The sequence below is a fragment of the Typopeltis vanoorti genome, chromosome 8 (assembly GCF_054136105.1).
Source record: "Typopeltis vanoorti isolate ZY-2024b chromosome 8, IOZ_Tvanoo_1.0, whole genome shotgun sequence".
NCBI lineage: Eukaryota > Metazoa > Arthropoda > Arachnida > Uropygi > Thelyphonidae > Typopeltis > Typopeltis vanoorti.
The window spans coordinates 11,189,107-11,202,407 of NC_143556.1; the positions used below are offsets into that span (position 1 = coordinate 11,189,107).

At 38.3% G+C, this 13,301-nt stretch overlaps 1 protein-coding gene across 1 annotated transcript in view; it reads left to right on the forward strand.

Annotated features, from left to right (window-relative positions):
- Positions 1 to 13,301, forward strand: part of LOC150103730 (uncharacterized) — a 108,347-nt gene that overhangs the window by 73,261 nt on the left and 21,785 nt on the right. Inside the window, exons 8-10 of the mRNA XM_090397065.1 lie at positions 1,278 to 1,453; positions 10,346 to 10,479; positions 11,789 to 11,928. Coding sequence (XP_090253191.1) covers positions 1,278 to 1,453; positions 10,346 to 10,479; positions 11,789 to 11,928 — 450 coding nt within the window. The remainder of the gene's footprint in view (positions 1 to 1,277; positions 1,454 to 10,345; positions 10,480 to 11,788; positions 11,929 to 13,301) is intronic.

The window sequence follows — 13,301 nt, forward strand, 5'->3', positions numbered from 1 at the left end:
TTTGGATGATGGAAAGATCGTGTTCTAAAATATAATCTTTTTTTTTTTTCAAGTAAAGATGAAAGAACTTAACAAGACGATCAGAGCCGAGGTGGTATATAATTAAAAGTGAGCACGGGATAGTGACAACTGAGTGTAGAAATAAGAACATTCAGATAAACGAAAAACCGATAACGAAGAAATTACTGAAAAGATGAACTGTGTAGATTTTGAAAGAACTCAGAATAACGAAAAGGAACAAAAAAGGTGTTATATGGTAATCCCGCAATTTAGGAGCCTCATGACTTCGCAATCTTCAGTTAAATACAGGCTTATATAGAAAGCAATCTTTCTACGAACATTTCTTCTAGGTAACCATGCACATGACAAGAAATTTGAAACTATTCATGAGCCATTAATAAGCCCAACTTTTCATATTTGTAGCAAAGGAAAAATCTGTTATTCACATTTGATGTCATTGGACGCCTCATGGTCGCTTTCGCACCTCACTGGGTTTTGGGAATGAAGTCCTCTGCTGAAAGAAGTGGTAGGGCTGCAGATGCCCTTTCCACACAGTAGGCCAATCACAAACATTGCAGCCCCCAAGGCTGGAGAGCGGATACGCTAACCACTCGGCCTGGTTTGCTGAATAAAATCTCACTGAGGAGAAAAAATAAATAAAAAAGTGTGCGAAGCGAAGTGAAAATCATTATCATAGTGGATGGCGTTTACTCCACTTCTGCCATGAGTTTGCTCGCTAATGCATTGAGTTGGGTGGATCGAAGCAACTAAGAGTATGGGTTCAATATGATGTCTATAAACTTTGTGCGTTCTTTTTTTTTTCCTATGCTTTAGGAAGAAGAGCCCTTGTTAAAGTTCACCGTGGATGGATTCAAACAGGGGGTCCTTCTACTCGGACAATCCTCGCGACTGCAGGAAGTCCAGCTGGATATTAGACTACATACACGAGAACTTTTGCTACTTTGCTTTGCCCAATCTGTTCCACATGGTTGAAGGTTCCTGCCTTACGCTTCGAATACTTGACTTCCACGGTGAATCAAGGACTTCGAAACAGTCTCTTTACTAGAATCGCGAAAGGCATTCATCTAAAAATTGATTTAATTAGATTAAAAAAAAACTTAATCTCTAACAGGTTCACAGAATCATATCGAGTAATTGATTGTAGACTTCAAATAAACTAATACAATATATAAAAGAATATTTTATTGATTTATCAGAATACTCCACCAAATAACGGACAGATCTTTTCATTAAAGAACTCGCTCTTTCTTTTACAGTGTCTATCCAGTGCACAGACTCAAAGATTAGCGTCTTTGTCAGGACCAACGAACCTTTCCATGGTCGAATTTATGCCCTAGGAAGGAGTGAGACTTGTAATGCGCACGTGCATAACAGCCAGCACTTCCGGTTGGATATATCTCTGGTGGGACAAGAGTGCAACACCCAAGCATTGGTAAATAAAACTTGGCTGCTACGATGTTTGTACAGTTTTCATTCTGTGTCTTTATAGGTGGGTTAAAGAGGCTTCTCTGCTAATATAAAGTTCGCTTTAACAGCATTGCGAGGCCAAAACAAATTTGAAGATCAAATATTAAAGTAACGCAAACCTCTATGTATATTGGCCTGTTGAGGTCGCACTTGCTTATACCAATGCAAGTTTAATCCTAACTTAATTCATTACAATAGAATACGTAACCCTCTGTGTCTGTTTGAGAATATTTGCACAGAATAACTGAGTTTGTCTACCATGTAGATTTACAATTTAACTCAATACTACGACATAACCAAATTTCTATTTAAGCACAACACCAATAGTCAGATTATCTGAAACTATTGCAGGCACATACCCCAGTCATACGACTTGTTAGGTTCGAGACTACTGTCGTAAAGCGAATTACTTTCTTTTTTAATTTATAGATGTATGTAATGGTTTAATGTTTCACGTCAGATGACCAAGCGAAAAAACTATTCCCAATTGCTTGGCTTAAGGAAACACGACAACCCGTTTGATCATCAAGCTACACCATTAAGATTTACCATTTCAGTAATAAAATTATCATGTTTACTCAAAACTAGTATTAACTAGTGTAGTACTTCTCACTTCACTAAGAACTTTGTTTTTAACAACTGCAGTGCATTGCCATTTGGTAGCAGCCCCAGGGGTGGCAATGAGAAGTTAGTGACTGGCGCTAGCATCACCACTATCACTGACAAAAATAATGGAAAAATTGGATCCAGATTCAGACTCCGCAACCATTTAAAGACCGGAACTTGGAATATTAGAACTCTACTACAATCAGGTCTACTCAAATCACTACAACACGAATTAAAATATATGAATGGACTGTTATGGGACTTTGTGAAATTCGATGCCCAAAACAGAAGAACTAACAATAGATGAAGGACATTTGCTTCTTTACTCTGGATCTGACTGCAGCGGAAAAGAAGGTATCGGGTTTTTGATACACAAATCATCACGAAATTTTGTCATGGAATTCAATCCTATCAATAGCAGAATTGCCCTAGTCCGCTTAAGAGGAAAACCACTCAATATCACCATCATACAGGTCTATGCATCAGCCACAGGCCACGAGGACTCTGAAGTGGAGGAGTTTTATGGTCAACTTAATGCAACAATCACTGGAGCGAATAGAAAAGATCTTTTGATTGTACAGGGTGATTGGAATGCCAAAAATTGGAACAGACATCGGCAAGGATTATCTCCCATTTGTCGGACCGTATGGCTATGGGGAAACAAACGAAAGAGGTTTTGAATTGATCAATTTTGCCTCACAAAATGAACTCACCATTACTAACATTCTATTTCCCAATAAACCTTCCAGAAGATGGACATGGACTTCCCCTGATGGTAAAACACACAACTAAATTGACTTTATTCTTATAAGCACAAGATTTAAAAACTCCATCAACCTCACAACAACCAAATCATTTCCTGGAGCCGACATTGGTAGCGACCACAACATGGTCATCACAATTGTGAACATGAAAATGAGGGAAAGATTACCTACAAAATCAACTCGTAAAAGATATAATATAGAAAAATTAAAAGATCCCCAAATAAATATACTATATAAATACAAATTAAACAAATTTTTGACACAAGCTTCAAGAAATATAATAGTATCAAATCTAAAACCACATACTTCTCTCAAAAGATAACTGAGACAGCTGAAGAAATCCTAGGATACAAAAGGAAAATAAATAAACCATGGATAACCAAAAATATTTTGGACCTATGCGACGAAAGAAGCTATTTGAAATCTCATATTAACAGCGGTGATAAGAGAACAGTATAAAAATATTACTAAGATTATTAAAAAAGAAATCAAACATGTTAGAAACTTATGGATATTGGATGAATGCAAAAATATAGAAGAGGACTTAAATAAAAATAATTCTAAAAGTGTTTTTCAAATTATCAATAAGTTAAGCATATCTTTTACTGCAATTAATTGGAGCATAGAAGATGAAGACGGAACTCCTATCATAGATGAATTAGACACACCAGAAGATACCAACAGGTCAATAAAGTCGTTCACAAGTGAAGGAAGGTTAGAACTGTCAGGAACTGATTATCCATTAAATGAGATTTCTGTTTCTAATTCAAATATATATCCTAGTCCAACTCAGAACTCATTTTCATCTATACAGAGTTTAGTGTTGGTAAAAGGATCACAACAAAGTGAAGATACAATAATAGAAATTGAGGAATCACAGGCGTTGGCATCTTTTGACAGTTTGCTCCAAGATTCATTGTCAATCCCAGTAATGAGTACGATGCCTATTCTTAATACTGTTGAGTTAATTGAAACTCACTCAAATAACATAGAATCAGGGCTAAGTACAGATAGCCAAATATGAGTTCCTTGTTCTGTTATCACCTCAATTATCTACTTCTCTTCAAGTTGCACAAAGTATGATAAAAGATATCGAACCTGGTGTCTCACTCTTATTACCTGGAGCTGCAGTTTCACCATGTGCCAGTTCTTCACATCAAGACAGTAGATCCATGATGATGATGATGTCTTGGGATACATCCAGGCCTACTGCTGTTATGCCAAACATTCCTAAAATACATGATCAGCAGCTTCCATTACAGGATCAGAATGTTGCTCAAGAGAAGGAAAATGGGTCAGTTAATTATCCTTGGATATCCTCGCCAGAACATCATTGTGAGGATTGCTGTAGATGCTGCGCGACCAAAAATATCCAAAGACATAATATGAAACTACACGAAAATGACAGACAGGAATATATATTGAATGTGGACATGAAAGCAGAGTTGATGATGATGAAGCAAGATATGAACTGCATGAGAAATGAGATGAAAAGAATTAGAGACATACATGGAAGAGTGAATAAGAACAGAAGGAAAGATGGGCATGCGAAAGATATATCGAATGATTCGAGAGTGGTTCTCTATGGAGATTCCATTATTAGAGGTGTGGTGAATGAGAAGATGCACAAGGTTTGTTTTCCTGGTGGTAGAATGGAGAGAGTGATTGAAGCGTTGGACATGAGGAGTAAGAGAGCACAAGAGTTGGTGGTTGTAGTAGGAACAAATGATTTGAATGGGAACAAGGAAAATGCCAGATTGGATATAAGGAGATTATTAAGGAGAGTAAAAGATAACAGTGTGGTAGGAAAGGTAGTCAGTGTGTTGCCAAGGTATGATAGTGATGAATTGAGGAGGCGGGCAAAGATTATGAATGATATGTTAGCGCAGTTATGTGAGGAGAATGGAGTGCATTTTGTGAATGTGTGGGAGGAATTTGAGGAACGGATGGAATTGTATAAAGAAGATGGGCTGCATTTAAATGGTTTTGGTGTGAGTCTGCTGGAGAGATTGTTGCTGGCAGTAGAAGTAATGACTGTAATGAATATATCTGAGGGGGTGGGAAGTGATATGAAAGAGCAAAAAAGTAAGGTAGGGAGAGGTATTTGTTCAGTTGCAAATGGGGAAGTGAGTATTATGAATGAAGTAAATGAGAGAGTGAAGGTACAACACGAACAGGGAAACGGGGGGAGTCAGGGTGGACGGGGAGAAACATTATGAAACATGCGGGTGTTGAATTTAGAAGTGAATGTGTAAGCGGACAAATACAAATTGAGATGGCCTGGGATGGGTGGAAAGAGTTTAGGTGTGAAGAAAGTTGTAGAATGGGTGGTAATATAGAGGAAGTGACAGGGGAAGGTATTGAAGAGTCACATCGCAGGAGTGATGTTCTTAGGACTTGTAGAAGCAGTAATGATTTATTATGTTTATTCACTAATGCCAGAAGTATTCGAAATAAGGGGAACGAAATTGTTACTTTGCTCGAGTCTGTTCGCCCCAAAATTGTTGGTATAAGTGAGACGTGGTTAGATGACGATGACATCCTGACAGGAATAGAGATGAACGGATATGATATTTTTCGTGAAGATAGACAGGGAAGAAAGGGAGGAGGAGTACTGTTAATGGTAGCAGATGAGTTGTGCCCATCTAAGGTGGAATTGCAAGGTGCAAAGAGTGGTCACTGTTTTGAGGCCGTATGGTGTGAGGTAGAAGTTAACAGGAGGAAATATTTAGTGGGGTGTTGCTATAGACCTGGTAATATGGAGGGTAATGAGAAGGAAATGTATAGGCAAATAGGCTTAGCTAGCAAGAAACGAGTTATCATTATGGGCGACTTTAATTATGGTAATATAGACTGGAAGCAAGAGACTGCACCTGGAGGTAAAGAAAATGAATTTTTGGAGTTTTTGAAAGATAATTACCTTAGGCAGCATGTAACGGAGGGTACACGAGGATCAAGAGTATTGGATTTGATCATCTCATCAGATGATGTTATTATAAATAAGGTGTCAAATCTTCCACCAGTTGGTGAGAGTGACCACGAGGTGATCACGTGCAGGGTGGCCAGTCATTCGAGGACATCTATTAGAAAGGGATATATGTGGAATTATAAGACTGGTAATTACGAAAAGCTCAGGAAACAGCTTGCGATAATAAATTGGAAAGAGGAACCGGATGGAAAGGATATCAATGCTGCTTGGGCCATACTCAAGAACTATTTGGTGGAGGCAATATCAGAGTGTATTCCAAGGGTCAAGAGGGTAAACAGAGTGGGTGTAAAATGGATGAATCAAGAGATAAGGTATGCAATATGGAAGAAGAAGGTATTATGGAAGAAACACAAAATGAGTATATATAACAACCAGTTGCATGAGAAGTACAAAGAGCAGGCGAGGAAGGTGACTAGCTTGATAAGGGTAGCAAAAATGCAGTATGAGCAGCAGTTAGCTAAAGCGGCCAAAAAAAAATCCTAAGGAGTTTTTTCGATATGTCGCCAGTAGAAGAAACAATGATTATGGTAGAATGGGATTGATTGGGGAAAAACGGAGGAATGATAACCGCTGCGGAGGATATAGTTGAGATATTTAGTGAGCAATTTCTAAAGGTATTTCATTCTTGTGAATGTGACATCATGCAGAACTTGAAAGCAGTGGGAGAGGAGGAGGAGGAGGAACTGTTAGTAAGTGAACAGGAGGTATATGAGGAATTGAATAGACTTCATGTAAATAAGGCTGTGGGACTTGATGCTATTTCACTACGTGTCTTGAGGGAATGTGCTAGAGAGTTAACAACAGCTTTTGTATATCTTTTCAACATGAGTCTCTCACTGGGTCAAGTTCCGAAAGAGTGGAAAGAGGGTAAAATTGTTCCAATTCATAAAGGAGGTGATAAGAGTAAGGCTTTGAATTATAGACCAGTCTGTGTGTCTGGAGTTGTGGTCAAGGTATTAGAGAAGTTAGGAATAAAGTTCAGAATTGGGTTGACAAAGAAAAATACTCTTTGGTGGCCAACATGGATTTACTAAAGGAAAATCGTGCTTTGGCAACTTGCTTACTTTTTATAATAAAGTGACAAATGCGTTGGATAAGGGTATTGCATACACAGTGGTATATTTAGATTTTGCAAAGGCGTTTGATAAATTGCCATATGACAAGCTGGTAATTAAATTGGAACGGATGGGGCTCAACAGTAGATTGGTTCACTGGATTGGAGATTGGTTGTCTGATAGGTATCAGTGAGTTGTCTATGGAGGAGCGATATCCCAGAAGAGGAAAGTTACTAGTGGTGGACCTCAAGGGTCTGTTTTGGGTCCATTGCTGTTTAATTTGTATGTAAATGATATCTGGAGAGATCTGAATGGTGATGTGCAGTTGTTTGCAGATGATGCAAAGTTGGGCAGAGCTATCAGGAGTAGTGTGGATGCTGCAGCTTTGCAAGGGGACTTGAATACACTGTCTGAATGGGTAAATAAGTGGGGATGTCAATTCAATGTCTCCTCAAAGTGTAAGGTTTTGAAATTTGGGAAGCAGAGATGGGATGTAAAGTACACAATCGGTGCGAATATCTTGGAAGAGGTAGAGGAAATGAGAGACCTGGGAGTGATTGTAGACAAGGACCTAAAATTTCGGGGACATGTTACTAAAATAGTGAAGACAACACAGCGGATAATGGGAATGATGCGGAGGACATTGACTTGTAGAAGTAAGGATGTTATGGTTCCTTTGTATAAGGCTTTGATCAGGCCACATATGGATTACTGTGCACAGATCTGGTCACCTGGTTTTCAAAAAGATGAAATTGCGTTGGAAAAAGTTCAGAGGCGATTGACTAAGGTGGTTTCTGGTCTCTGGAATGTAGAGTATGAAGACAGATTGACAAAATGCAATTTGCAGAAATTGGTGGATAGAAGGAGGGGGGGATATGATTGAGACATATAAGCTGTTGAGTGGTTATTACCAGATTAACGTCGGGGAGGTTTTGCACAGAATGGGTGAGGACAGCAGGAGAACAAGAGGTCATTCCTGGAAGTTGTATAAGGAGGGTGTGAACAAGGGAGTGAGGAGCAGGTTTTTTGCATGGAGAGTGGTGAGTGATTGGAATGCTTTGCCCGAGAGTGTGGTGTGTGCAGAGACAGTGAATATATTTAAGGCACAGTATGATAAACTGTGTGTATAATAGTGGACCTCCCACGATGAGTCTTTGACTCCATGGAAGTTTTTATAATAATAATAATAATAATAATAATAATAATAATAATAATAATAATAACCAGAAAATAGTTTATAGATGGAAATGTTACGCAACCAAGCTTTTTCAAAAGGATCCTCAAAGGACTGACGATATTTTGGACGGAATTTTGCCAGGAGGTTAGGAAGGAGATTACCCGATATTAAAAGAAGTCATTTCAGCAGTTAACTCCTCAAAAATAGGAAAATCACCGGGAATTGATGGTGTCACAATGGAACTGATACGCGAAGGAGGTGACATCATCACAGACACCTTGCTAAATTTATTCCAGGACGTGTGGAACTCAGAGACTTGGCTTTCTGATTGGCGAACTTCTGTCCTTGTACCTATCCCTAAAAAGGGAAACAGCAATAAATGTAGCAACTATAGAACAATAAGCCTTATTAGTCATCCAAGCAAAATCCTGTTAAAAATACTATTGTCAAGAATCGAAAAGAAAATAGAAAGCAGATTATCAGATCAACAAGCAGGTTTTCAGAAGTCCAGAAGTACAATCGACCATATCTTTACAATACACATATTAGACGAAAAATACATAGAACATAACAAGATAATCTGTCACAACTTTTTAGACCTTCAAAGAGCTTTTGACTCAGTATGGTACAAGGCATTACGGAAGATTCTAGAACATTATGGTGTTGACAACAAAATCATTAGGATTATTAAATCTCTTTACTCCTCATCTGAAATGAGAATTGAAATTAAAAATTACAGCAGTGAATCATTCCGGACAGAACGGGGATAAGACAGGGATGCATCTTGTCCCCTCTTCTTTTTAATTGTTTTCTGGAATATGTCATAGATGAAGCTCTTAATGAATATGACACTAGAATAGCAGTTGGCGGACGAAGAATAAATAACTTACGTTTTGCAGACGATATCGATATTCTGGCAGAAAGTGAAGAAGAATTACAAGAGATAACCAGCCGCGTTTTCGGAACATTAAAAAAATATGGATTATACATAAACCTACAAAAAACAAAATCAATGGTAAACTCAAATCAGACATTAAATTCTTAAAGATACAAATTGGCAATAAACAAATTGAGAATGTAAACAAGTCACTTATCTAGGAAGCACCTTGAGTCAAGATGGTTGTTCAAAAACCGACATGAAATACCAAATTGCTAAGGCAACCGTGCCCCTACAAAAGTTAAAACCACTGTGGGGAGATAACAGAATAGCAATCACAACCAGACTAAGACTAACTGACACCTTGGTGAATTCTGTCCTCTTGTATGGTTGTGAGGCCTGGACTTTATTGAAGGAAGATGAGAGGAGACTCCTGTGTTTTGAAATGAAAACTTACAGAAGACTTTTGAGAATTCCTTATACCGCTCATGAAACCAATGAAAATGTCCGAAAACTGATTGATTCAATAGACGGGAGAAAAAGGGAAAATATTCTGACAAGAAGACAGATGAAATGGTTTGGACATGTGGAGAGGGCTAATGGCATTCCAAAGCAAGCACTAAAAGGAATCGTTCTGGGACCAAGGGTTAGGTGCCGACCTCGATTAAAATGGGCTGATAACATCAAAAAATGGACAAATTCCTCCCTTTCTCAACTGACATCACGAACAAGAGACCGAGATGACTGGAGGAGGCTAACCAAGACTATCACCTAACAGTCATGAGAGGTAGGTGCATTTAGGACTACGGGAGAAGAAGTGCGAGATAAATTTTAGCCTGCGGCCTCTGTTTTCGATACTCCATCGTCACTAAATTTAATCTTAGGTTTACGCGTCTTTTTGGTGGAAGCAACCCTTACTTTGAATCTTATCTGCCGTTATTGAAAACAATAAAATAAGTTATAAACAGTTTATAACTAATCGAGAAACTAAAGCAGATTTAGTGAACAACTGCGACGCTAAATTGAACTTGAGTTCCCAAATACAGTACTGCGCATGCGTTGATATGCAGCAGCATTATTGTCGCTAAAACTATGTGCGAATGCAGCGCCATTGGTCATAATTGAAAATTATCGTTACTGTGTACAATAGGCTAGTCGGTCTATGAAAAATATAAAAACTATAGCTAAATATTATGAATAAAAATAATAATAAGAATTTTTTTTGAGTATTGAAATCCCCACAACACTTAAAGATGAACGTTAAGCTCTAGTATTATAAAAGCAGCGATTCTATTATGTGAATAATACTTTTGTCATTGCTCAAATATAAAAATTTTTAATATGAATATTATTTTAGTGCAGATTTCTAATATGCGATGTTTTTCACAGGGAGGAGTATATACGAACACGGTAGTTCTCCAGCACCACAACGTGGTGCTAACAAAGGCTGATAAAATGTATAACGTTCGTTGTACCTACGAGACTACATCGAGGAACGTCTCATTTGGAATGATACCAGTCAGGTGAGTCTTAATAAGGTTTCATAATAAGTTTCAGTAAGTGATATTAATGTGTGTATTTATTACTTTATTGTATTGTGAATGCCTTTTGCAAAATGTTGGAAAAAAATCCGCGAGCTTCGTTTCCACAGGGAACACTTTACTTCTATAAGGGGTGGCTCTTTTAAGATCCAACTCTCGAATCAGACACCTGGAAGTACAGGATTTGTGAAGCATCAGACATTATGCGAAATAACCACAAATCGCTCATGATCAGTATTAGGACTACATGAAGATGGCATCAAGGATAACCGCCGTAGCTTAGTTGGTAGCAATGAGGCGTTTTCTTTAGGGAAAAAAAGTAACTAGGTTTAAATTCCCTTTCTGTGACAAGGAATGTGTGTAAAAAAAAAAAAAGTGGCATCCCCTCTCTCAAATCGTTTTTTTTTTCTTTTTTTTTTACTTCTGCAGAGGTAGATTTGAAATTAGCACGAACAATTAACCGGCTCAGTTTTTTATTTTATTCGTGTGGGGGTTCCCCCGTTCCTCGACCGCCCTTTTGGACTGGTTGAGCCCTCCTAATGAAGGATTAAGTACTATAACCTATGACTGTAGCCTGTGTGTTCACGGGGCCCGTTTGCCTGCTTTGCGAGATGAAAAACCCCAGATAAACTGGGGAGAAAAACCCTGCTGTTCACGCCCAAGACCGGCTAACTTTGCTATGGCTGAGAAAGATCTTTAAGCTCCTCATGTCGGCGACGGGAATCGAACCCAGGACGTATGGTTGCGAAGCGCACAGCCACTAGGCTAACTGCGCGGACAGCAGGCTCAGTAGACTATGTAGATAGAGCAGTTCATCCTATCCTATGTGGTAGATGAGTTGTGTCTACTCGTCGAGTGTAATTAGAAGTACATCATATTACTATGTCAGTAATTACAGCACCAGTGAAAGTACGAACTAAATTCAAAGGAAGGTACGTCAAATGAATAAATTTGTTAGTTTCCAAAGAGGCATCAGAGGATTTTACATGCAGTGAAAGATCCTGTGCATGTGCGCGCGCAATTGTTCCCTTCTCATGCAGCGACCAGTCTTAATACTCAGGTCAGTAAGCTTTGAGCGGCAGTTAATTCTCAGAATGTTGGAGTCGTGTGGATAGCTGACAGCACCACAATCTGCTGAACTAAAAAAACTTATCGTTTCTTTTGTATTTCTGTTTGAAATACGTCATTAATTATGCTCACAATTCACAGTTGGTGTTTTTTCGGGGTTGCATTGAACAATTAGCAAAGTAAAGACGGATTCGCCACACACTGATTCTGTTTCTATTTTTAGAGATCCCGACACTGTACAAGTGACCTCTGCACCCGAGGCACCTGCTCCGAAGATAATCATTTACGGATCGGACGGTAGAGAAGCTTCAACAGTTCGTATTGGTGACAGGCTGACTTTCCACATTCAAATTCCAGAAACAAGTAAGTAGCATTTTGCAATAATTTGTCACCGGTTCCCAACCAGTTAAAAAGCTTTCCTAATTTGAATGATCGTGTGGATACCTGAAGAACTGTAATTTAACACATCACATACACAAAACAAAGCTCAGCTTGGAGAGTGTCTTAATCCAGTTGCACTCGATTGGTCTTTGAAATAATTTTAAGACACATAAATGGTTAATTATTGACCATTGTCACGTGTGCTTTTATAATATTTAAAATGTGCAAAATAACACCTATTTTTAAGACGAGTCTTAATAAACTCAAGGAGCTATACGAGCTCATTCAGAGTAAGTTTTTGCAAACGTCCATGCTCATAGTGGGATGCGAACCGCACGAGCTGTTGATTGATTGCAGAGCGGGTATGCTAACCAGGCCGGCAGTTTAATTTATATCGAACAACGGTGAGTGTGAGGTCTCCCGCGATCAATCTTCGTACTCGAAGAAGATGCTCCAATAATAAAGTGTTCTTGGATGCTGACAGTTTGATTCGCGAAAAAAATGTTCTCATCTCATGATTACAAAAGCACTGATTACCAGAGAGCAGTGGCTCACCCAGAGGGGGGTTCTGGGGACCCTACCCCAAGAAAAAGGAAAAAAAAACAGTATAAAATTTTCAAAAATCTTTTCCTAATTAAAATTCTTTTTTTTTTATTTATGTTGTGTCGTGTCTTCTATTTCTATACTACTTATGAATTAGCGATCATTGTAGATGTTCAGTCATCGGTCGTATGCGATGCGCAGTGTGTATTCTCAAATCATCTATTCAATATTCTCAAAATGTCAACTCGCTCCCCAAGATTTAATCCTGAGTGTGCTACTGCGAGAGAGGATCACCAAAAGGAGCAAAACTCTCATACAGCATCGAAAAAACAGGAATGGTTTAATTAAAGAACTCTAAAAAAAAGTCTGAAAACCACAATGTGTGCTTCTAAAAAAAAGCGCAATAAATTCCCATGATTATGGGATCAACAGACATCTTATAGGTAGGTGGAGCTACTGTTACAGGCGACTTCAACTATTTTCTGTAATTAGGAACATGTTTGTTAATATAATTGCAGACATAAGAGGTGATCCCTCCATAAGCACGCGAGTTGTGCGCTTAAAATACTCCATATTATAAAATATTTCACATTATAAAAAGATGAATGTTGGTGTACTATTTGTTGAGGTATTTATGCCTTTATGAAAACTATGGAAACAAGACGTATATCGAATAAAGAATTCATGTGAAATTTCCCTGTGATAATTGGATTATTCAAATATTGAACGATTTTTATTTGAGAATAAATGCGTTCCTCAAGTCAGGGAAGTTCAATGATAAGCGATAATATTTCTAACCGCTTGACATACGA